This window comes from Anas platyrhynchos, chromosome 15, assembly GCF_047663525.1.
Source record: "Anas platyrhynchos isolate ZD024472 breed Pekin duck chromosome 15, IASCAAS_PekinDuck_T2T, whole genome shotgun sequence".
NCBI lineage: Eukaryota > Metazoa > Chordata > Aves > Anseriformes > Anatidae > Anas > Anas platyrhynchos.
The window spans coordinates 11,150,602-11,174,814 of NC_092601.1; the positions used below are offsets into that span (position 1 = coordinate 11,150,602).

General features: G+C 42.8%; 1 protein-coding gene across 2 annotated transcripts in view; it reads left to right on the forward strand.

Annotated features, from left to right (window-relative positions):
- The window catches only part of XYLT1 (xylosyltransferase 1), a 188,912-nt gene that overhangs the window by 140,834 nt on the left and 23,865 nt on the right, over positions 1-24,213 (forward strand). For both annotated transcript variants that reach the window (XM_027469334.3, XM_027469332.3), the window contains exons 5-8: positions 2,396-2,476; positions 14,866-15,082; positions 17,802-17,978; positions 21,678-21,940. In XM_027469334.3, coding sequence (XP_027325135.2) covers positions 2,396-2,476; positions 14,866-15,082; positions 17,802-17,978; positions 21,678-21,940 — 738 coding nt within the window. The remainder of the gene's footprint in view (positions 1-2,395; positions 2,477-14,865; positions 15,083-17,801; positions 17,979-21,677; positions 21,941-24,213) is intronic.

A 24,213-nucleotide genomic window follows, 5' to 3' on the forward strand; every position in this document is an offset into this window, starting at 1 on the left:
TTTCTGATTTCCTCCTTAGGAAGGAAATACTGGGAATATGCTGTCCTTGTTACTTTCTGTTGCGCTGTGATGGTTAGTAAAGGCTTTTGTGCCAGGTTTACGCTCAGTGAATTATCCCTGAAATTTGTGGAGCTCCAGCAGAATTTAATTTGGCATTGTGGAGTTGATGTTGCTCCCAGTGATGTGTTCGGCTGGAAATCTCGGCTTTCCATTGCCTCACTTAGATTAAAAATAGGCCCACGCCTTTAGTATTGCTCAACGCGTGCCAGAGGCATTGTCAGTAGCGAGTGCCAGCAGCACAGTGACGGCGCTGCCACCGTGCATGACGAAGGGTGGCAGCAGCCTGTGCCAGGGGCATTTAGGAAATATACCCCTGAAGGCAGTTTCCGAGGTGGTGAGGAGGATTTTAGCAGCCACATTAGCATCTGTGGCGTGTTGAATACCTTTGATTTTCTTTTTAATATGGTGCGGTGGAATAATTTGGGGGTGGCACGCAGCATCCTCGTGGTGTCGGGGCCAGAAGAAGTGTTTTGAATGAAAGCTTAATAGAAATTCACTGCGCTCCCATGCTGAGCACAGAATTGGTTGACCGCATAAATTTGAATGTCAAATAGCTAGAATGTTTTACCAAGTGGAAATGTGGTGTTTTATTTCCATGTTGTCAACACACAAAAAGAAGCATACTTACATGACAAAGAGTAAAACTGTGTAAAGTTATTTTCTAAAAAATATTTTAATAAAAGTTAGAAGCATGATGCCACCATTGTTTTCAATGTGAAAAGATGTCAGTTATTAATTATTTTGAGAGCTAAAACCCAGGTGGGCATTCATAAGAGGTATCTAAAAAGTGAGAATGATTAAAAAGCTTGCATAGCAGCCCGAGTCCAAGTATATTTGGTAGAGCACTGCTCAGCAGCACGCTGTAGGTAGGTGAGCAATCTATAAATGGTGTTTTATTGAGTGGTGTTCCTTCGGTTGATTTGATTTTTGTCCTGTAAGAAAATTGAGGCTCAAGCACTTCCAAACTTTGTTATATTTCTAAAGATCATCTTTATGTGCCAGCTTTTGCCTAGAAACTCACCCAAAGATGTCAGCCATTGAAACCATTTCATGTGGAAGCATTGCTAAGTAAATTCACTAAATGCCTATTCATCCCAGTAAGATGGAGAGTCACTGGAGCAGCAAATGTGAAAATCTGCACAGCTTACTATACAGAAAGCAGTTTTCTGGGGTAGCCAAATTGAGATGCAGAGCCTGACCCTGGCAGGTATTAAAGCTCAGATGAGTGAGCGTAGAAGGAGGGACTCAGGCTCCTGCAGCCTGGTCACACAGGCTGACTGATGGACAGACATTCCGTTTGGTCCAGCTAAAATCGATGGTTAACTTGCTTTTTACTCATCAGTTCAATAGTGACATGCTACCTGTGACGACAGAAGAATTTGGGCTTTTGAGAAGTGGATAGAGGTTACCACTCTGATAACATTTCCCAGTTGTTGCAGCCTGACCTCAGAAGTTAAATGCATTTTGTACAGAAATCTTGTTTAACTTGATTTTCTGTGTCTTATGCTAATAAAATGTTTTCAAGGTACTGTCTGTTGACAGCTGGCTTATCTTATTTTTTTTTGCCATCAAGTCCATTACAGACCATTGCTTACATGCTGTTGTATCTGTAACATTGTGTTTTGAATGTAACTCAGGAGATGAAGATCTTTTTAATATGATTTATTCTTTTTTTCCTAAATATGCTGACCTAGAGAAACAGAGAACAGTTTTGCTGCATTGTTGAAGAAGTAACAGACCACAAAAGCTGCCAAGCATAAATACTTTCTTGGACATGTTGGCTGAAATTCTGAAAATACGGTGTCAAGTTTCCAGTCATATTAATTGGAATTAACCTTCTAAATTCCTTTGTTCCTATTAATTTTATTGGGATTTTCACATCTAAATTCTCTTGCTTTATGCAGTTCAACCCTGGCCTCTTCTCTGTTATACGGACTAAAGCAACCAAAATGCCATTAGATACTTAACCAAATTCCTCAGGAAAGATCTAGCAAAGTATATAAAACAGGGCTGTCAGTCCAGTCATCTCGCAGCTGGCTTTTCCTACTTTAAAAGTGCTGAACAGTATTACTTAGTACATACTCTGTTACAATGCTGAAAACATCTGCCAAGATTTTATATGAATTTCTTTAAGACATAATAAAGCCATACTTCTTTCCAAGCACATGTTTCTGGGTACAAGGAGACAGTGGAGTTTAGCAGCAGGATGGAAGTGTTTCAACAACTGCTTCCTTCTGCAGATGGTCTCCAAATGAGAATAAGAAGTGCATAAATTATTGTAAAGATAGTACTTTTCACTATGTAATTTGTACATCTTTTGTTCTTTCTCTCCCAGGACAAATGACCAGCTAGTAGCGTTCCTGTCCAGATACCGTGATATGAACTTCTTGAAGTCACACGGCAGGGACAATGCAAGGTAAGCTGGCCCGTTCCTCTGCTATTTATTTTCTTTCCTCCTGCATCACTGGGAGTTTTTGCACAGCAACTGCTCTTCAGTGTCAGCTAAGTTAAGAAATCCCTGCTCCAGCAAAGAGAAGCAGACCTGCTTCTGAGAACAGTTGTTGGTCCGGAGTGGCTTCCTGACGGTCAGTTTGTAAAGATGCTTTTGTGGAGAGGGAGATGGGAAGCAGGCTGGGCTTGCTCCCTGCTCAGGGTCTGTCACAGACGGCAGTTTCAGGAGCTGTACTTGGGGAGGAGGTGAGCACATGAGATTTTTCTTTGTTCTCGTCTCCAGTGCTTCTGTGCTGAACAGTTTTTACATGTGAAAATGATAGCTTTCTGACTCATTTCTCAGAAATTGATAGTATTACAAGCTATGCCTAAACAAGCATCTAGAGCCATTTGGAAGCTCCAGAAACCCTATCATTTCATGGGGCTGGGAACACACAGACGAGTAATTAGACAAAAATAGCTGTTCCAGGTCTGCACAGCACCTTGCTGACCACTCTCACAGAGATGGTTTATCAGCCATAGTAAAATTTCCAAAAAAGGGGGTCTGCAGCAAAGGCTTGTGTAAGCAGAGCGTCTCTGTGAGCTGTGGGATGTACCCTTTCCCACAGCTCAATGGTAATGCCTATACCTCTGTACTTTCAGGGAGCAGCAGTGACCAAACGTCACATTTCTGAAGCTTTAAACTCTGCAGCTGGAAAACCTTTCTCATTTGATTGTGGTGCTCCTCTTTTCCTCTTTATTGATAGCTCTGTCCCATAACACGTATCCTGCATCAGTTTCAGTGACTCCACATGCTGAGTCCCAGTAGCTTTGCACCAAAAAATATGGTTTTATTCCACCTGGGTCACTAGGTCATCTCTTTATTCTGTAAAATGTCAAGCATGCTGTAAGGCTGGGTTCAGATAATGTACAGAGAGAATGTGCGACATCAAGTCACATGTTCAGCGCCGCGGCTAGGTAGAATAGTGTACGGGTCTCTCCTCTTGACGACTCTTGCTCTTGTCACTGGATTTATCAATTCTGTCATGTTCTGGTTTAAATGAAGTCCTCATGAGCATTCATCTTGTGCATGCAGAAATTCTGTAGCAGGTAGTGAAAATAGCACTGTGAGGAATAATATTTAAATCAGAGTCAACATTTTTCCCAGGAGAGTCCCTAGCCTGGGAAATGCAGAGTGTCGGAATGACTGGCAGGCTCAGCTCTGGCTGGCAGCAGTGATTGACAGCAGCGCTGCGTTAAAAAGGAAGGAGGAACGGCCAGGGACAAGCCGTCGGTCCCTTATGCCTTCCTGCCCCTCCGGTGCACCCAATTCTTCTCCAATCCCCTGAGCTGGCTAAGGAAATAAGTAATGAATTATGACGTGCCTGCAGCAAGCTGGTTGGAACATGCCAACCTCAGCTAGGTTAGAACAATCTAGGTCAATTAAACACACTAATCTGGTATTAATTTAACGATAAAATGAGCTAATATGCCACTTGTCCTCTGCTCAGAGTAATAACCACCCATTTATTAGATCAGTGGTTCTCTTTTACTCCATAAACAGTTAAATACCTTTTAGCCTATTACGACACATCATCAAGTTTTATTTTTTCTCCCAGATTTCTAACAGAAGTTCTCTGTGCATCAGGCAGCATCACATGGGATGCCAGGGAAGTTTAGCCTCCTCTACCTGTACACTCTGTGAATCCCATAAGCGCTCCTGCTCCTGGCCCCTGGCTGAATGGATCCTTTCACATCGCCCCTTGGCAGCTCCCCAAGGTTTTTTGGGGGTGATATGCTGGGTTGGTACTCAGGGGTGATATGCTGGCTCCCCTCCTCCTGCATGCCCCAGTATCTGCACAGACAGTGCTTGAGCCAGCAGCTGCAGAGGCCTCTGAGTAATATTGCTGTTCAGTAAAAGTTAACTCCGTAGGTATCAAAAGCTGATCACAAAGTAGACCTTTGTGTAGCGGGTGGATTTCCAGCTCCACATCTACATCTTGAGAGGGAAATTGCATTTGATGTGAAGATGTGCAGCCTTGATCGTTCTGTTTTGGTGCTCCAGGAACTCAGGCTTGTGGAAACACACTGTCTGCCCTGCCCATTTCACAAACAATTGCCAAATGATTTCCATTTTATATCCAAGGTGTGAAAGCAGTGGTTGTGCCAATGAGGTTTATCCCTGTAGGTAGCAGTTAGTAAAACCCTTGAACTCAAATACCTGGTGTAAGACTGGACAGGTGGGCTGAGCCCAAGGGCTGTCCTGTCCCCCCATGGGCTGCTGCCTACAGCAGGTGGTGGTGCTTCCCTGCTGCGTTCCCCCAGCCTCCCGGGATCTCTGGTTGGGGAATTTCCGCTGCCAAGCTTGGTGACACTTTCTTATTTAAGAGTCAAGAATGTGGATTGTTACTTTGTTGTTGTTGATTTTTGGTTTTGTCTCAATTTGTCCAGTTACTTTTTAAGTTTTACCATTTCCTTTGCCTTGTCACAACCCTGTGGAAAACAAGTATCTGCTGGGGTGAATGGTATGAACAAGAGAAGAAGCAGCAGTCTGACAGTCTCAAGGTTTGACAACAAAAAACAAAGCCCGAAGAGACCACTTTAGGAAAGGATTTGAGACACAAGCCAATCTCCACTTATTGGGCAATGGGACAGAACTTTCTCCAGGGACATCCCATCTCTAAACAGACTTGAGCAGGGCTTTTTCTTTAAGAGGGCTGTCACGGAAGCCATGATAAGGGAGAGGACACTAGACTAGATGGACTGACACCCCATGTACAGTGATAATTCTACTGTTCTGAGGTGTTTTTCTCACAACATGGTAAACTAATAATGCAGGACCTGACCTCGGCATTTAAAATTCACTGAAAATTACATATATCTCCTGCAGCTTTCTATTTTAAGTTGCTCGTGAATATGGCTCCTAAAAAATAAGCTTTTCAACTAAGTCTGCCTTGTAAACCACTGCATATTCTCTGAATTTTAAGTCATCGTAGTCTTTGGATCACACAAAGAAGAGAAAAAGATTAGAAGTGCCATCTTAAAACTGAAATGCTCATACAGCTCAATTACAATGTACTTTGTATTCAAGCCATGTTCACAATCAGTACATGCTTTACTGCCAAATAAGGAGAGAAAGCAGGCTTCCTTTTATAGAGTGAAGTTTTCTTTTAGTTATGCCAAAGTCATTAAAAAGTGCATCGCTCTGATTTTTGTTTAGTGGCTTCAGAAAAGGGAACAGACGTGGAAATGGCTCCTTAACTCAGCTGGAGAAGCATTATTTCCTTAGAGAGCTAGATGTATGAAGTGAGATTGCATACAATGGCTGGAGTCAGTGCGTAGCACTTAGTGGGCAACACTTACATTTTCTCCTCTTTTCAGTGTCCTAGGCTATTAAAGCCAAAGAACAACAGAGTAGTTCTGTAAGCTGTACCAATTTGGAACACCCTGAAGATTTGTTATTTTTTTGGCAGGAACAGCACCTGGTTGATGCATTATAAAATATAAAGACAGTCAAATGTGACATCTTCAATGATGACAGGCAGGAAATTAAAAAAAAAAAAAAAAAACTTGCCACAGCAGTCATTTGGGAGCAGTGTAAGCATGCTGGAAAGGTTGGATGCTGTTAAATCTTAGCAGAATCTGGAGCTCAGAGTCAGAATACAAACAGCTAAGGGAAAGGCCATTAAAAGTGTGGTTTGAATCTGGGTTCTTTTCTTGTGTTCTTTGATCTCCTCAGTAATGCTGTTCTTCCCAGTTGTGTTGTCTTCTTTCTGGCTGCTGGTTTCCAGATACTTTTGGAGTTGCTGAGCTGAACTGTTCAGCTTTTAGTAAGGAGCATCATGAGTCCAGCCCGGTTCTCAGAGGTTAGAGACCTTAACTCCTGAAGGGCCAGACCATGTTCCCCAAATCTTCACCTCTTTCATTCTGGTTCTGCTATGCCTGTTTGTTTCACCACCCTTTTGTATGTGCCTGTTTTCCATTCTGGCACATGCTGTTCCTTGGCCTTCTGTGTACAGGGTTAATCGTGGTCTGGTGGTCAGTTAGGAAATGTGTCCCACAGTAAATGCTATTGTGCATTGCTGTGTTGATGAACCACCCTGTAAGTACTCAAACACTAGGAAAAAATTGATTTATTATCCTTACCGTCAGAATATTTTAACCACTTAGCTCCCGGCAGAGCTTACCTTCCTGCTCATGCAAAGTATTTGGGGGTTCATTTGGCCTAAATTTTGCTCTCCTGTGCTTTTTTTTTTTGTTATTTTTTTTTCCTAACACTTAAGTATTCTGAAGTGCACTGACTAGAAAGATCTATTTTTGCTTGTAAGTAGTTCAACCCAACAGTTGCGTGTGAACTGTAGGGACTGAAATAGCAACATGCATCTTCTATGCAAAAAGACCGCACATAAAAATTTTAGATGTTACAGCTAACTTTCATGTGTTCCCTCTTGCTTTATGGAAAGTGTTAGGAGTGCCATAAAGCCTTTACTGCTTCAGCTTGATGATTTGCCTCCTTGTAGGACATTTTTTTCCTGCTCTGTTTTTGGAAACAATGCTAAGCGGCCAATGCAAAGGAAAACAAAAATAGGTTAAAGATGGTAGGAAGATGCAGTAAAAACAGCCATATGTCTTGACATGTGGGGAAAATGGATTGTTCTACTTGAATTTATTAGTCTTGGTAGAGTATACAAGTAAGACCATCCACCAGTTCAGGAAGGTGCGGTAAGTGAGAAGGTTTAAAGTAGCAATAACTTACATAGTGGGGTGGGAAGGATGTGAAAATTGAGGTACCAGTAAAGTAATCAGAAATCTGATTGCTATCTGAGAGCGTTCAGCTTCACAGTTCATTTTCAGTCATGTAAGTAATAACATTTTTGTCCTTTCCTCCAAGATCCTGAAACGTTTTATAAAATAATTATAGCAGGGAGCATCCTTTTAAGTTTGCCAGATATTGATGGCCCTGTTTTACCCACTGGTAAACAGAGATTAATAGCCTGATTTGGCAGCTTGAAAATCCATATAGAAGCAACTCACACTTACTTGCCCCCATCACTTGGACAGCTCAAATCCCCATTTCCTTTTTGTTCTTCAATCATGTAGTAGCAGCACTGTGTGCCGTAGCTGCTCCAGCAGCAGCATCTCATGGACAAGATGACTTCAAGCTCAGCTGCTCCGTCCCAGCAGTGTTCCCAGGTGGGGACTGCTTGGCTGTGTGGGTGTTGGGAAGAGGAGGTGAGGGGAGAAGAAATCATCTGGGGAAGACATTTATTGGTGACAAACAGATGGCAAAATGTCAGCTTTCGTATCATTCAGTCTGTCTGTGGTGAATTTATGCTGTATCTCTGCATGCTATTATTTGCAGTTTTCTCCCTGTTTTGCTTATTTTTATATTTAAAAAAAAAAAAAAAAAACTTGAGTTGTGAACTCTTAGATCATGAGAGTAAGCCATTACATTTTTGTCCTTGTAAAACCTGTTACCATGTTTCTTAAAAGATACTGGAGTGAGAAGTGGTGGAAATGCAGAGGCAACTCTTTGAAGGTCCCTCTTGAGCAATGTACTCACAGGGGACTTATGAGACTGTTGTCAAAACAAGGCAATGCCTACGGGAGTCATTACTGCAAAAATAATCTCTGTAAGTTTCCTACACTAAAAACAGTTGTAGATTTTATTTTTGGAACACTTGAAGAGTTTGCTCCCTGACCCTCAACGTTAAAACGTTAAGAAACATTAAAGTTTTTTAAGACTTTCTCTGAAGGAGAGTTTTCCAGCAGATGGAAATTTGGATTTTCAAGACCAGTACAAGTTAACTCTTAGGAAAGGGTGGATGAGAAGACAGTATTGTGAGGAATATTTTCTAAACGTCACATGGAGATGTGATGTGATTGAAGCATTGACTGGATAGGCTGAGGAAACTGCATATGAAAGAATGAGAAACCATTTATGTAGAGTATGAGGCATCTATTACAAAGCTTGAAAAATCCAATTACATCCTTACAGATATGGAATAATGGGCAGATAAAATGTGTATCCATCACCTTTCAGCAGCACCTCTTGTAGAATGCCCTAAACGTGATATATGTTTGGTTTCTATAAAGATGCCCTTGCTTGAGAAGGATCACATGTAACAGAATATTTCAACGTAGACTTGAAGCTTGAAAGAACAATTCAAAATACTGTACTGTTTTTGCTGCACTGTACAAAATCAAAATCTCATATTGTCCAGCGTTTGTGGTATCAGACCTGCTGTCTGAACACAGATGGTTTACTTGCACACTGAGTTGAAAACTGCTTAAGCATATATTGGAAACCACAGTGGTAATGCAGATTGTCAGAAAATTCTTCTGATAGACCTGTTTGATCTCATAATTTCTTGCAGCCCAGCTCCTAGGTTCCCAAAGAACTGGCAGGGAGTAATGTCACTAACTGCATCTCGTAGCGCTGCCTTCTTTTCCTTGGCTGTGTCACCTCTGTTCTCTGCTCTGAACTGGACCCCAGTCCTCCCAAAGTCTGCGCTGGTGCTGCTCCACACAGTGCAGTGCTTGTGTTGTAGGACACAGAGAGACAAATGACTGACACTGATGGTATTAAGAAAACACTGATGGTATTAAGAAAAGCAATATTTCCCCTATGTGCCTAGTCAACTTCTGAGCATTTAGCACTGTCGTCAAAACTACCAAAAACATTTCGGTTTGTGTGCTTGCTTACAGGTTTGGCTTATGCATGTGAAATAAGCCCAGTCTTACTAAAGCAAATCCAGTCTTTATAATTTTGTTTATATATGTTTGTGTAGTGGCATTAAAGCTTAAGGGATTGTTAGGGTACTATTGTGTTCATAATGTTTTCTTCAGAGTGAGAGAATTAAAGAAAGATAAGAAGCAATTCTGCTTTTCACCTCCTAACATTTGTATTCAGGATGCTGCAATTTAAGCACATTGGAGAGTGGGTTATGTGTTTTATTTCCTCTGCTCTTTTCTGCCATCTATTTTTTCCATACCAAGAGTTTTTTCCTACCCTTCTCAAACGGCAGGCATTCTGAATTATGTACTTCCTGCACACCCAGTTGCCAGTTGTACCAGGAGGAATTATTCCTTATCTTGACAGACAAATTAGGTACTACTGCTTTTTAACATTATTCCCCTTTTTGGTTCAACTCCATTTTGGGAGGTGGGGGTTAGCCTTGGAGGTATTGAGCACAACCAAAAGAGTGAAACATGCTGCAAGACCACATTTTTAGGAAAGCAGATGCTTCTCTGGCACTGTGTGGACACTGTGCTTAAATACCCAGCTGTTTATTTCGGGTTTTTTGAGTACTGTGTAACCCTTTGTGGAACAGTTACTCATGGAAATGGGGTGAACTCAGGGTTGTGTCTCAGTTGGCTGGAATTTCTTCATGTCTGCAATGGAGACCAGGATCTCTGGGCAGAGAATGAGACTGCTCTGTGCAGATTTGGATTTTATGAACTTGCTTATTACAAAGAAATATTAAGTGATTGGTTTATGGAGATATATTGTAGCCTAGAGATTGCTCACAAATTGTTTGTTGCAAGCGTTGCCCCCAGGACTGTCAAATTACTGTTCTGTGCTTTCTGCCTGGTCACCTCAATTGCAAGTTACTGTTTTATGCTCCCTGACAGATTGGCTCCACTAAGAGTTTCCAAGGAGGCTGTGCAAACACTGACAGCAAGCAGTCACTCGTGAACGTATAGCCATAGAAATATTTACTTGACTTTTCCTACCAGATATATCTGACGTCTTCATATGTTTGTTTAAAGGGAGTTGAAAGAGGAGTAGATATGGTCAGAGCAACGTGCAGAGTTTGTCCACAGACATGAACAAGAATATTGTCATGGTATGAGTTGAGCTCCAAGCACTGCAAGTCCTTCCTTGCTTGGACATTGACTTCAGACCTGTGATGAATTGTTTTGCTGATGTATTGGTAGCTTTTGTTCATAGTTCTTATTCTAGTGCAGAGAGTAATGATAGTGAGGTCTCGGTAGGTACACATGGTGAACAGCAAAACCTTGGCAGGAAGTTTTCTAGGCAAGAGGCCAGAAACAAGAAACATAACAGAAGAACCTTTTTGACTTAATAGCGTATTCTTTCTAGACCAAAACCTTTGCTGGTAAGGAAGGTGTTGCAACCTGATTGCTTCTGGTGCTTAAGCAAGTGTTATTCATTCATAGACTTTGGAAAATAAAAAGCAGCAGAACTCTTAAGATCTTACAGTGTGAGCATCCAGTAGTGGGGGTCTCAGTGTTGCTGCGGCATGCAGTATCACTTGGAGAAAACTCTTCAAAAGGGCGATAGTTGATAGTGATATCTTTGCTGATAGTAGGTAACTGCAGAAGTATTTATTAGCAGTGAAACATACTGCAAGAGCTGAGCTGTGTGTTTATATTCGTGTTATAGGAGCATGTGTTAAATGCCTTACAAATGCACCGTGTGTTATACAATCCTAGAGTCTCATCTGAAATGCATTTATAAATATTTAAATAGACAGCAAAATAAGAGGAGTTTCCTAAGATACATTGCCATCGTGAGCTGTCTGGACAGTTAACAAGCTATACTCAGGGTAACAGACCATGGGCTGCAAAAAGTGCTTTTTTTTTGTTTGTTTTATGTGTTTGTTTTTTTGTTTGTTTGTTTGTTTGTTTAACTAAAAATATTTATCTGGAACCTCGTAAATCCTGAGACCATTAGGGCAGAAACAGCACCGCTCAGATCCGTAGCTGCCTGGCTGGTGAACTCAGCTGGCAAGATGCAGTGATGTTATGCTCTGCTTGCTGGTTACTTGAAAGTGCAATGTGACCTCCTCACAGTTAGAGGCTTTTGATGCAGAGTTAATAAAATTAAAAGAATAACATGTCCTAGATGGAGCATTCTGTGGTCTTAATGTAAAATGAAATTCTTTTTTTTAACCCTGGTTTTATTTTCATTTTAGTTTCTCCTGGTTGACTCTCTTTTCATATCATCATTATTTTCTTCCTGTTGTTTGCCTTAGATCAGGAGAAAGGTCTGATGGCAGTCTCCATTGCATTTGGCTAATCATATGTTGATACAATTATATGTCATTGCCCTGGCAAGTACAATTACAGTTGTCAGAGGTATGCCAGTATTACCTGAAATTCAGGATTTCAGAAAGCATCAGAAGTTGTCCACGTTGACTAAGATTAATGACATGCTTTTGCTAATACTATTGTGTTCTTTTTTTTTAACGTTAATTCAGGAGTTCCCTGCTAGATGTCCTACAAAACCTAAGAAAGAGATAAGGGGAAAATCACCATCTTTGCATTTCATTGCTCTTTCTGAAGCTTGGCATGCCTTCATAAAAAGTAGTTTCAGTATTATATTGAGCATAACAAGAAACTAATGAAATACAGCATTAGACTAGAAACAAAGGAGGTCATGCTTTTGACCTCCGCCTGCTCACCTTTCTTCTCAGAGATGGCTGCTGCAAGCATTGTTGGATGGCTAGTCAAGGATCTTTATGAACTGTTTGTAGTGTTTGAGGGGTTTTGATTTCTTGACAGGGCTTACACAGCACCTTTTGCTTTCCCTCAGGTAATATCCAGTATGCTTAGAGTAAGTTCTTGCTTCCCTGAGTGCCAAAATTGCTATTGCCAGAGCAGCTAGTAACACTGATTATCCAAGAAGAGAGTCTGGAGAAAAAAGAATGCCTCATCCACCTTTTCCATTTGGGTATGCAGTTCAGCTCTGCGTGCCAGCAATACAGCCTAGGCTCACTAGGACAAACTGCTGCATCCTCAGGCAGTACCATTCAGCTTCTGGCAGATCTAAAATACGCCGGGTCCTGTTGGCTCCCAAGAAACATAAATGGGTAACGAGCAAGCCACCAATAGAGAGCTTCACAGATAAATGGAAATCATTTGCTATGCTAGCATGTTACACTGTGTACGTGTAATAACTGTGTGTGAAGCAGGCCAAGGAAGAGTGAGCTTTCTGAGAAGTGCCGCTTCCTATTTGGTTACTGCTACTTAGAGTCTGATGTGATGTTCCTAGGAAGGCGTCAAGAAGCATTAGCAAAAGAGTTGCAGTTTGCAGGTCCCTAGAGGTATTGCTGCTTGTCAGTTGGGCTGTGCTGCCTTGCTGGAGGAGAAATGGTTGGAAAGTGCATTTAGTTTTCTTCCAAGAACCTTGTTGTACAGAATTTTGGGACTGAAATTTATTGTGAAAAATCTTGTGCTCACAAGGATTGTCTTTCTTCACTCTGTATGCCAAGATTTGCTTGTCGTAGCCATTAACCCAAAAAATCATAGAACTGTGTGCAAGAAATGTATGCAAAAAAGGAACCTGTTGACTATTTTGGAAAACATGAAGCTGTGAGAGACTAGACATCCTACTTTGAAAGTGGCCATACTCTTCCATTGCCAATTTTGGACAGTAAAGCTGAAGTTGTATAACTGAGCTTTTGGGGATCGTGTAATGTAGGCTGAGGTAGTTTGTATGTTGAGGGTTTTTGAAATGGTCAGGAGTTCTTGTAGTTTGGGGGGTTCTGTTGCAATCAGAAAACCTTCTGTTTGAAAATGAGAATACGGGATGATAGCAGCTGGAAGAAATGACTTCATGGAAAAAAACTTTGAGTTCCTGTTTCAATATGGTCAATGAAATTCCATTATTTTCTTAAAATAATTAAGTCAAATGAGCATTTAGTTTTGAAGGAAATAAATAAATGACCAAACTTTCAGGCACATTAATATTTGATTTGGAGATAACTGCATAAATATTGAATTTGAGGATTACATTCCAGAGCACTGCATTAAAATTGCAAGACTTTTCTATTATCCTTCATAATGGAACATGAAATTAGAAACTTGTTCATGGAAAGAAAAATTCTGCTGCTCACGTCTGCACATTCTCAGCACTGTTGTGTTAACAGAGGAGCTATTCTTCTCATACTGTGAGAAGAGAGACAGAGCTATCAGCAGGATATAGACCCTGAAGTCATTTGTGGTCCTTTTGAAAATTAATACGCGCTGTTTTATAACTTCTTCTCGGTTCTTTGATTGGTATGGAATGAAACTTAAGGGAGTCAGCATACAAGGTGGGCAGACGCTCCTGTTCCCAGACGTAGCATTCCAGAAAGGTTTGGTGTTCCTTAGCTTTTGCTTCATTTCTCCTTCCTTGGGCTGCACACGTTTAAGGACCATTTAAATGTTTTCTTGACTTCCTAACCCTAAAACATTTCTAAGAAGCCTGATACCACAGCTGGTGTAGCTCAGTATTGTTCGGGCAAGGCAGCGTGCTGCCCCAGCAGCAGTGGCTCCAAGGGCAGGCGCTGGGGGGCTGCTTCTTCTGCCAGTGCAGCGTGGGGCAGGGTGAAGCTGGTCTCACACCATCTGTGCTCAGCCCAGAAGGAAATAAACTTCTTAGGCTGTGCTTCTCCCAGTAGGTTCTGCAACTTCTGTTAGCCGGCAGTCTTAAATCCGGTGAGACCTGCGGTCTTGGCCCATTAGCTTGTGCATGTTCGTTACTACAAACAGCCTGGTTAGCTGGCGTTTCTTACTCCTCGGAACACGTGGGATGTATTCAGTACAGCAACTTGCTGTTATTAATGCACTCAGTCCCCATGCGTAAATGCGTGCTAATTCATGGCTGTCCTGCTTCCCTTTTGGGGAAATTATTCTGAAAATGGAATAACAAATAGAAACCTGTATCAGACGGTCCCCAAGCATGTGTGGGCATCCAGTCCAACGTGTTTGCAAACAGATTGATTTCCCAACTCTTTATTCTTGTTATATTGGTCTCAAATAATTCATTTCCATAACACTACAGTTCTGCAGTTGCTCCTCGTATTCATGGTTCAGCAGTAAACAAAACATTCCCTATAGACTTGAAAATGGAGCGAACATACTCATTCTACAGCAAAGAGCAATGCAATTGTATTTCTTCCTAATTAACTATACCCCAGTAGAAGAATTCATGGAATAATAACATAGAAGGTAATTGGTCATTTTGCCTTCCTGTAGAGTTTGCTGTTTTTCAAAAACTACACGTTTATTTTGAGGCAGAAGCCTATCACACAGGTTGGGCTTCATTCCTTTTTACATTATGGAGGTTTTCTGGTGCAAAGAGTTAATGAACATTACAGATTTTCACACCACAGTTTTGTCTTAAGACAACAGAAGGTGTAAATGACGTTTAAAAGCATTCTGTTGATCTTTGCCCCTATAACTGAATGTATAAATTATTAATCATTTATTAAACCTCTCTGTGTTATTTGTGAGTAGAGCAGACATAAACAAGTGACCTCTTTATCCTTTTCTTGTTTGAGAAAGTAGCTTCTTTATTTACAGAGCTGGTGCTGGTAACAAAACACAAATTAACGTCTAATGGCTGGTTTTGTACTCCCTCAGATTTATTCGAAAACAGGGGCTGGATCGGCTTTTCCTGGAGTGCGATACGCACATGTGGCGCCTGGGGGACCGGAAGATCCCAGAGGGAATCGCCGTCGATGGAGGGTCGGACTGGTTTCTTCTCAACAGAAAGTTTGTGGAGTACGTGACTTTTTCCAACGATGATCTTGTAACAAAGATGAAGAGGTTTTATTCTTACACATTGCTGCCTGCTGAGGTATGTGAATTCAGAGCAATCCTTCTGTTTTCAAAACTGCAACTTTTGTGCTTGTCCCAGAGATCACAGAATCCTAGAATCATAATGGTTGGAAGAGCTCTCCAAGATCACGTGGTCCAACCATCCCCCTGCCACCGTCACCCACTAGGCCATGTCCCCAAGCACCACGTCCAACCTTTCCTTGAACACCCCCAGGGACAGTGACTCCACCACCTCCCTGGGCAACCCGTCCCAGTGCCTGACCGCTCTTTATGAAAGAAAATTTCTCCTAATTTCCAACCTAAACATCCCCTGGCATAACTTGAGGCCATTCCCTCTGGTCCTATCACTGATTACCTGTGAGAAGAGGCCGACCCCCAGCTCCCCACACCTTCCTTTCAGGTAGTTGCAGAGAGCAATGAGGTCTGCCCTGAGCCTTCTCTTCACCAGACCAAACACCCCCAGTTCCCTCAGCCGCTCCTTACAGGACTTGTGTTCCAGGACCTTCTCCAGCTTCTGGACACGTTCCAAGGCCTCCATGTCCTCCTTGTAGTGAGGGGCCCAAAGCTGAACACAGCACTCGAGGTGCAGCCTCACCAGAGCCGAGTACAGGGGGACAAGCACCTCACTGGTCCCTCTCAAGCCCCTCTTAAGCCCTAAGCCCCTCTTAAACTCAGCTGAGTAAAGGCTGCGCTTCACACTAAGGGACGGGCCCTGACCCGTGTGTGGAAATCAGAGGATTTTGCCTGATTTCAGTGGGCTTGGAATCATCCTGCTGTTGGTGATGAAAATTTGACTCTCGTGATGAGTAAGACCTTTAGTGTTAGAACTACTTTTGCAGTTGTTCAGTCGATTTCTTTGTTTGTGGGACATCTTTCCAACGAGTGGCTTTGTTTGATACTTTTAAGCCTATTAATCAATTACTGAACAACCAAAAATCCGGCTGCTATTTACTTGTGAATTGTTCCTCTGCAAAGCCTTTGAAGGCTATTAGACCTGGTGAATTGTCTTCATAAGTAGCTTTCCTCACTATTACCCATCCCTTTTATTTAAGAATAAGAATTCTACCAACAAAGGTTTATTGTTCTGTTCAAAACTCAGCTAGAAGGCATCATCACAAGCCATTTAGATCACTCAGGAATTGTTTGGCTACATGTGGTGCAGACAGGAGCACACACCAGGATGGGTTTTTGTCTGGCATGCAGCAGTTTGTCACGGAGATGTGGTTTCTCCAAACAGAGCCTGGAGCCTTGCAGGCTGTGCTATACCTGCCCAGCAGGTACAGCGCTGCCCTGGCGTGTCAAGCTCTGCTCCCAGGGTACGTAGCATGCAGCCATCCCAATGAGACCCTGTGACTGCCTTTAAAATGACAGCTTTCATCCTCGCTAGCAGCCCCTGAACATTCTGAGGGATTGATGAGACCAATCTTGCAAATTTAGGCTTATTAGCTTGCAGTGGAGTGCAGCGATTGTCATCTTATGATAGGAGTTTATTATTCCACACACATGTTAAATAATCTTGCTTTAATCCCATTTCTGTTAAAAATCACCTTTTCTCTCAACTCCGATAACCTTTTCATCCATTATCTAGGAAAAATTTCTGTATCATTATGAAAGGACACAGGGCAATGGGTAATTGGGTAGGGTTTTTTTTTCTTCTTCCTCTCGCTTGAATGAGAATGGATGCCTTTATGGGTTTAACCACACAGTTCAAGCATAAAATCCGTATTCACTGAGCTGTCATTTAACATTAAAAAGGGTAGGGGGATTATTTGGGGGCCAGCCATGCTAGTGTTTTGCTGGTTATTTATAGATATTGCTATTACTGATTTTAAAGAGAAGTCACTGCTCCTAAAATTATCTCTTGCAGAGCTAAATTTGATCTTATTCCATAGCTTCTCTCTACAAGATTTTCTTTGCAAGATACATGACAAGCTTCTTAAAATCACCCTGCCTTCACTGACCTGTTAACCTGCTATATCAGTCCCCATTACTCATGATTTATGTAATAGCTGATACTACGGAGATATAATTAGGATAGCCCAATAGGAATTCCTTCGTGCCTTGAGTCAGCAAATAAAGACTTATGATTTCAGCTGTAATTGCAGGAGGCAGAATGTCCTTCTGATGCCTGGGGTGAACTGTGTATTTCAGTACAAGGCCATTCAACTACCAGTGGTTTCAGAGTGCTGGAAGATGCATAGACCCACACAGGAGCTGAGACCATTTTGCGTAGTTACCAGGGTGGTGGCTGTGGTTTGAGAATTGTCTTCAGAAACAACTTGAGATTTATCATCAATACATTGCTCAGGAAAATAGTCCTAAATCTGTTAGACCATTAGGACTAAGTTACAAAGAGAAAAAATGGGAGTTTCTAAGAACTGCTCTTACAGCTGAAATAAAAGTGAAGTAATTGCTAGCACTGATGCCTTTCCTGGAGCCCTTTGGATCCCGATGCCCAAAGCTGGTCATTTCAGAAGTATGATTATTCTGTGCTATGTTATTGTGGAATGGCCTCAACTGTATGTTATTACAGTTTGAGGGTGTCTGTGTGTAGTGTGCTGGGATTTTTCAGGCTCGATAGAATGTGTATGTGTGGAGTGCTCTTCGTACATGGCAAAATGGTAGAGCTCAGTAATTCTCGCATTCTGAGAGAAAGTAAGTCACCTGCATTAGCTTCAGGCCCATAGGAAAGAAAGTCCAAAGGCCTGAATGCACTGATCTGATCTGTTTTCTTGCAGTCCTTCTTTCACACTGTTCTGGAAAATAGCCCATACTGTGACTCCATGGTGGACAACAATCTGCGCATCACAAACTGGAATCGTAAACTTGGCTGCAAGTGTCAGTACAAGCACATCGTTGACTGGTGTGGCTGTTCACCTAATGACTTCAAACCAGCAGACTTCCACAGATTCCAGGTAACTGAACTGTTCTCTTCTCTGGTACCCACAAAGTAGGTTTTCCACCTCTGCCAGGGTGTGGAGAGCAATCCAGCTACTTGGCTGCGGCAGGTTGTAGGAAGGGAAGCTTCCACCCCATTGAGCAAGGTGGAGAAAGAGTTGTGAGGATGCTCTCATCTTCACTTTAGGAGAATGACAAATCTGCTCTTCTGTATTTGAACCCTTGACTGCTGTGTGGCAAGGTCCCAAGTGGGGAGGCTCTTTGGACCGGTGGATCTGGCGTTGGTGGGTCTGCTGTGCTAGAAAGGAGGGAAGTTTGACACACCTCACACTGCAGCGGTTTGGTTTGGTTTTTGAAGTTCCAGCTCAGGTGCTTTTGTGATTTCATGAATGTCATGGCTTTCATTATGTAGAAGTGTTTTTTTTGTCTTTGGAATAAGGCTTAAAAATGAGTGCCTGCTAGTCAACCAGGCTTGGCAGGACTGCCTCAAAAAGTTTAATCAGTTCCTTTGTGATACGATTTCCTCAAGACAGACATGAGAGCAAATCCTTGTGCTCAGGGGAGCACTGGCTCTCCAGACTGTATCTGGCCTGTGTATCCTCTGTTAAGAATGAATGACTGCTTGTTTCAAGGTCACCAGATCTGCAGTTCTGTCCTTACAGCTCCTTGAGGTTCCCTGCATAAAGCATATTTGTTCAGGCTTTGTGTGGGATGGGGAATGTGTTACCCTACAGCACAAAAATGATGACTGCTTCAAAACAGAGACCATTTCTTTATTGTACTGTGCTGCTTACCAGACACGACTGAAGTCAGTGACACAGGCACTGACAAAAAGAGCAAATGAGATGTGATCTAAGAGGGGCTCTGCTGTCCCAGACTCTGATCCCAGGAAAATCTCCAGCACACAATAAATGGCAAGACTTAAAATGCTCCTGCAAGTCTGCAAAGGCTGACCTGCTCCGGGCTGGGAAAACAACCCACAACAACATTTCAGAAAACAATCAGGCAAACTGAGCAGCAAGGGAAAGATCAGCATTAGAACAGATGTAAAGGCAACTTCTGACACTTGCCCGATAAGAGAGCCCCTCAGATGAACACACCGCACCAGAGGGCTTGCCAGCAGTTCCCACAGAGGCACAAAGCAAGCTGCAGAGGAGGAGATCAGAGAGCCCACAGTGTGTGCCGCCTCAGAGTAAAAATGAACATCCTCAAAAGAATTTTCAACCGTCTCAGGCACTTTTGAACTCCTTGGCATCTCAGAACCCACTAGCAAGGCAAAACAAAGCACTTTGAAAAGCTGATGGGTTTTAAGTTGTGTATAAACCAGTAGTGTACCTGCAATTGTGTCAAGTGCAGACCAAAAATCTCTATGGGATCGGTCAGAAGCTGAGAAGCCTCAGCCGCGGGTGGCCTCTCTCCCAGAATCCTGTTACCACCATAGCAACAAATCCATACAGGCAAAATGCTGCTCTGCCTCTTCTGAGTCCCATGCTCACAGGATGCTTTGCTGCCTGCCTGCCTAATGACATGTTCCAGTGCCGCAGGGTCTCCAGGCTGACACAGAGAGAGCCTTCCCCGTCCCTTCTGCATGTGGAGAGCCTTCCAGAGCAAGGCAGTGGGAGGTGGCTCCTGGCACAATGTGGTTAGCACCTGCAGAGAAAAAGTAATGTTGTCTTCTGCCATGACAGTTATCTTAAATTTCTTGCACAGATTTTTTTTTTTCAAAATTATACTGGTTCCTGCTAACCGGGTATTTGGGAATAATAGAGCTGCTGTCTCACAGTCTTGATATCCAGACTTTTGTGTTGCTTCCCTAGAAGCTAGCCATCAGACCCGGCTGAGGCAGGTGCAGAGGAGGGCTGGAGAAGGCTCTTGAATTAGGGTAGTGTCTGGCTTAGAGAATTAGTTCTGAGGAGAGAAACAAGGCATTCATGCACTAAGATAAATAAAACGAGCATTGCTTCAAGTGACTTTTTTCTGCAAATACGCAAAAATGGACATCAGGGAAAGAACCCAAGCTGTGCGGTAATGCTGGTATCTCTGTGGGCTATGAGGATAACTGCTTTTGAAACCAGACGTGAAAGGAATTTGTGTCTGTGTCACTAGTCAGGTGAAAGCACCATATTTCGTCTTGAGTTACAGCAGCCATTTTTATTGTATTTACACCAATAAACAAAGCAAGACCAGACCGTGGGCTAAGAACTGGCACACAGTAATCCACACTGTTTAAATGTTAGCATTCTCTGTGGCATATTTTTGACCCATGCCAACTAACAATGCCCGAGCATGGCTCAGGAGAAAGGGCCAGGGGTTGTTCCCTACAGCCAGCGCAGGTAAATGAGGCCCCTCTGTCCATAGGGAACAGTCCAAGCTGTATGGATGCAAGCTGCATCACACCACTTGTCCTCAAGAGCGGAGGATGAGCCCTGCCCTGTTTTATTCACCAGCATTAGCTCTGTCTAAATAACCTCCTACAGCTTTGTTTTCACTGAGACATGTTCGCACATTGCATTAGCTATTCTGCTGTAAATAGTCTCTTCCCTGTGAGAGTATGTGCCTGCAGAGTAGTTTGTAAAGTGATTGAGGAATTGTGACTGAGTTTTAAAAGTTCACCTTACCTTAATGCAAGTTGACTTCCAGGGTTATCCTAGCCATTATTTCAAAACAACTGACCCACTTGAACCATTTAATTGGATGACGCAAATGATGGAGTTGTGTGTTATTTGTTCTGTCTGTCCTCAAACAGAAGGGATAAAATGCATCATAAGAGATGGATATGAAAAATGTTGAATTTCTGATGTTTTAAATGGCTACTTGTCACACTCAATTTGTTTTTCTTTCAAAAATGTTTTTCAAACCAATAAACAATGTACAGTGCTCTAAAATCCCATGTCCAAGTAACAAAGGATCCTTTTCTATCAGAAGAGTAACAGTGCAACCCATGATTTTCCTTAAACTGCCCATTTTATTTAACACGATTTTTACCATATCCTACATATTAGCAACAGCCATAACATCTAATTTGCCTTCATTTTCATGTCCTAAAATGATTTAGCATTTTCCCCTCATTTGAATGCAGTACTGCCTGAAAAATCAGGAAGATAAGGTTGTCTGCACAATATATCGAGGAGAGCTACAGAGACTGCTGTAATCACCCCGTTCAGTTGGGGTTTCACATAACAGCAGTATGTTCTCTCAAAACCTCAGCATCATCTCCCCTAAGCTTCACTGATGGAGAACTTCCCAGTAAGGGCACCTGAAGCCTACTGGCTGGTATGGAGACCTCTGCTGGGCTTCTCTGTTGGTCTGATCTGATTCAGCATCCTTGGTGGGCATTGTGAGCCTTATTCCTGTTTGCAAAGGAATTTATTCTGAAAGGGTGACGCTTAGCCCAGGGCAGAGCATTCATGTGGGGCCGGCCTACATGGAGGCGTCGGGCTGGCTGCATGCAGGTTGGCCTCACGTCATGGCCGCCTGTTCTCCGCAGGACAGGCTTGCAGGGAGGGCAGGGCTCTGCATTTCTGCAGCAGAGCAGAACCATTTTCACCGAGGAATTGCATAGTTTGTATCTGAATCTCACCACGGTCACTGTTTAAGTCACCTTTGGCTGTGGGAAAGTTCTCTTCATGCCCTCAGCTCCAACCGATTGCTTAGGACAGTGTCGTGACTGAAAATGGGAGCTCACTCTGGTGTCTTTTCCTTTTGTATCCCCACAGCAGACTGCCAGGCCGACTTTCTTTGCCCGCAAATTTGAAGCTGTGGTCAATCAGGAGATAATTGGCCAGCTGGACTACTACCTGTACGGCAACTACCCGTCTGGCACCCCCGGCCTCCGGTCATACTGGGAGAACGTGTACGACGAGCCCGATGGCGTGCACACCCTCAGCGACGTCGCGCTCACCATGTACCATGCGTTCTCCCGCCTGGGCCTGCGGAGAGCAGAGACTTCATTTCACACTGCTGGAGACAACAGCTGCCGGTTAGTTTGGGTCGTTCTGTCTTTTTTCTGGGTGTTTCTGAGGAGGCAGGCCGGACTGCAGGATGCTGGAGGAGGTTCATCCACTTGGATGTCCTGGCTCAGAGCACAACAAACAGGGCCAGGCAGCTGCAAGAGTAAAGCGCTTATTTCCAGGAGTATTTATGCCTGTAATAAACTGTTGGTTAGTCAGGGCTGACGTTATGTGACCTGTTTTCTGCACTTTTAAGGAGCTCCTTTGCAGCCTGATGAAGACTGACAGAATCCAGTTGGGCGCTGCTGCCCCCACTGCTGCGTTTTCTTTATTAATTTCAGTGAGTGTATTATACCCACAGCTCCTAAACCCTCCATGTGATTGCAGCAGAGGTCATGTTCACCTCTATTATGCTTACGAAAAGCACAGGACAGGATTTCAGAATTAATCTAAACCAGGCTGGTTAATGGCCCTTGCTTGTTTGCTCCCCTGGGTGCACAGAGAACTACTTGCTCGAGCTGGGTTTGCTGCTTGCTTCCTGCAGCTGTCTGTGCCAAAAATCTTGCAACAGGTGGGATCCATTAACATCAAATAAATAAAGTGTATGTATATATAAATATATACATATATATAGCAAATAAAGGCCCTTACTGGAGAAAAAAAAAAAAAAACTTATGTGAAAAATGAATTTAAAATACGTAAGTCTAGCAAATAAGAGTTCAGTGTAAAACGGTTTTGAAGGAAGAATTCCTGGTTTTAGACTTCAACAGAAAAGACTCACCTCATGGTGGATGCTTGCTGCCTGCAGACACATCTGAAGCTGTTTAGATTCAAAGCTGAGAGGGTTCTTCTTTTAAAGTCTTACATTACAGTCTCTTAATTCCTTCTTCAGAGTGTATTTTTGGGACCCTGCTTTTTGTAATCTTAATGGAAAACACATACAGCCTAAGTCAGCAAGCATGGAAGAGAGTACTTGTGTTTTGACAGATAGAGTTGGCCTCTCTTGTGTTCTTTAAGGAACTGAATGCGCCGTGACCTTCTTACCTAGTCATGGAAGTGCTGAGCAATGTCCTATTTAGAAAGATGTGGCACTAAGTGGTCCAGATTCCTATTACAGCCTTGCCAGTAAAGGTTAACAGTGCAAAGCAATAAATGATCAATAACAATTAGATATAAATAATCACTAGTAGCCTGACTTCCTTACATGAAATAAAGGCAGACCAAAAGAAGTCCTGGGGTCATTTGTCCTGCGGAGTGAAGCCAGCAGCGAGGATGAGAGCTATGTATAACCAGTACTGAAATAATTTAACAATTACTTCTGTGCTTATTCCTTTTGGTGGTGTTCCGATGATGATTTATATCAATAATGAGTTTCATTTCTGGGGAGCTTTTCACTGCACAGGAACTCAAGGTGCTTTTCAAGCTTGCTCAGATTATATATAGGGAAGTCGCATCATCCCCCACTGAATGCAGCTGTCTTCAGGATAAAGCAAAGCTCCTTTACAGTGGGCTGCAGCCTCACAAAACAGTGCAAGGAACAACTGCAAGCAGTGATAGGTAGCGGAGGCTTCATTTTCATACCTACCTAAGCCCCCTCAAAGCATCAGTGTCCAGTTTAAATCACAGAAAAATGGGTAGCCCTCAGGTTTATGATTCACATCTTTTCTCTCTGGATACTCTGTTGTCTTTCCACGTGTGCATATATGCACTTACTCCTGCCCTCCCGTAATTTTGCATGTCTCTAAAGCAGTAACAGCAGGAATATATTTGGGCTGAGCACCTTGACAATATTCCCTGTGCCGTTAGGGCCCGCAGCAGCAGGAAGTTAGCTGATATTGCAGTCACAACCCCAGCTCATTTCACACTGCTGCAGGCACTGCGAGGAAAGCCTCGACCGCTTCACATCACATTTGGAGTCAATCCCATGCTGCCTCCCACAGCTGCCCAGGAGACTTCTGTAAGAGAAGCTGCCTTGCACACTTTTCTAACAAGGGCTAGCTCACAGCGTCAAAAAGATGTGCCCCCTGCAGACTGCTCTGGTACCAAATTAGATTGCATATCAGCATCTTCAGTGGAAGCAATGCTAATGTGCGATTGAGATTTAATTTATTTCTCTCCACATCTCTAGATGTTTTTACTCACTGCTGCCAAGAGACAATTTACTCAGACTATTTCAAGAATATTGTAAATATTTGCTGCTGCGCATATATAAAACAGGAGGCCTTAGTGCTCTGCACAGAAGTCAGATTGTTGCTGATATTGGCTGCATAGCTTTGCTGTGCTCTTCCTCAGTCCTTCAGTG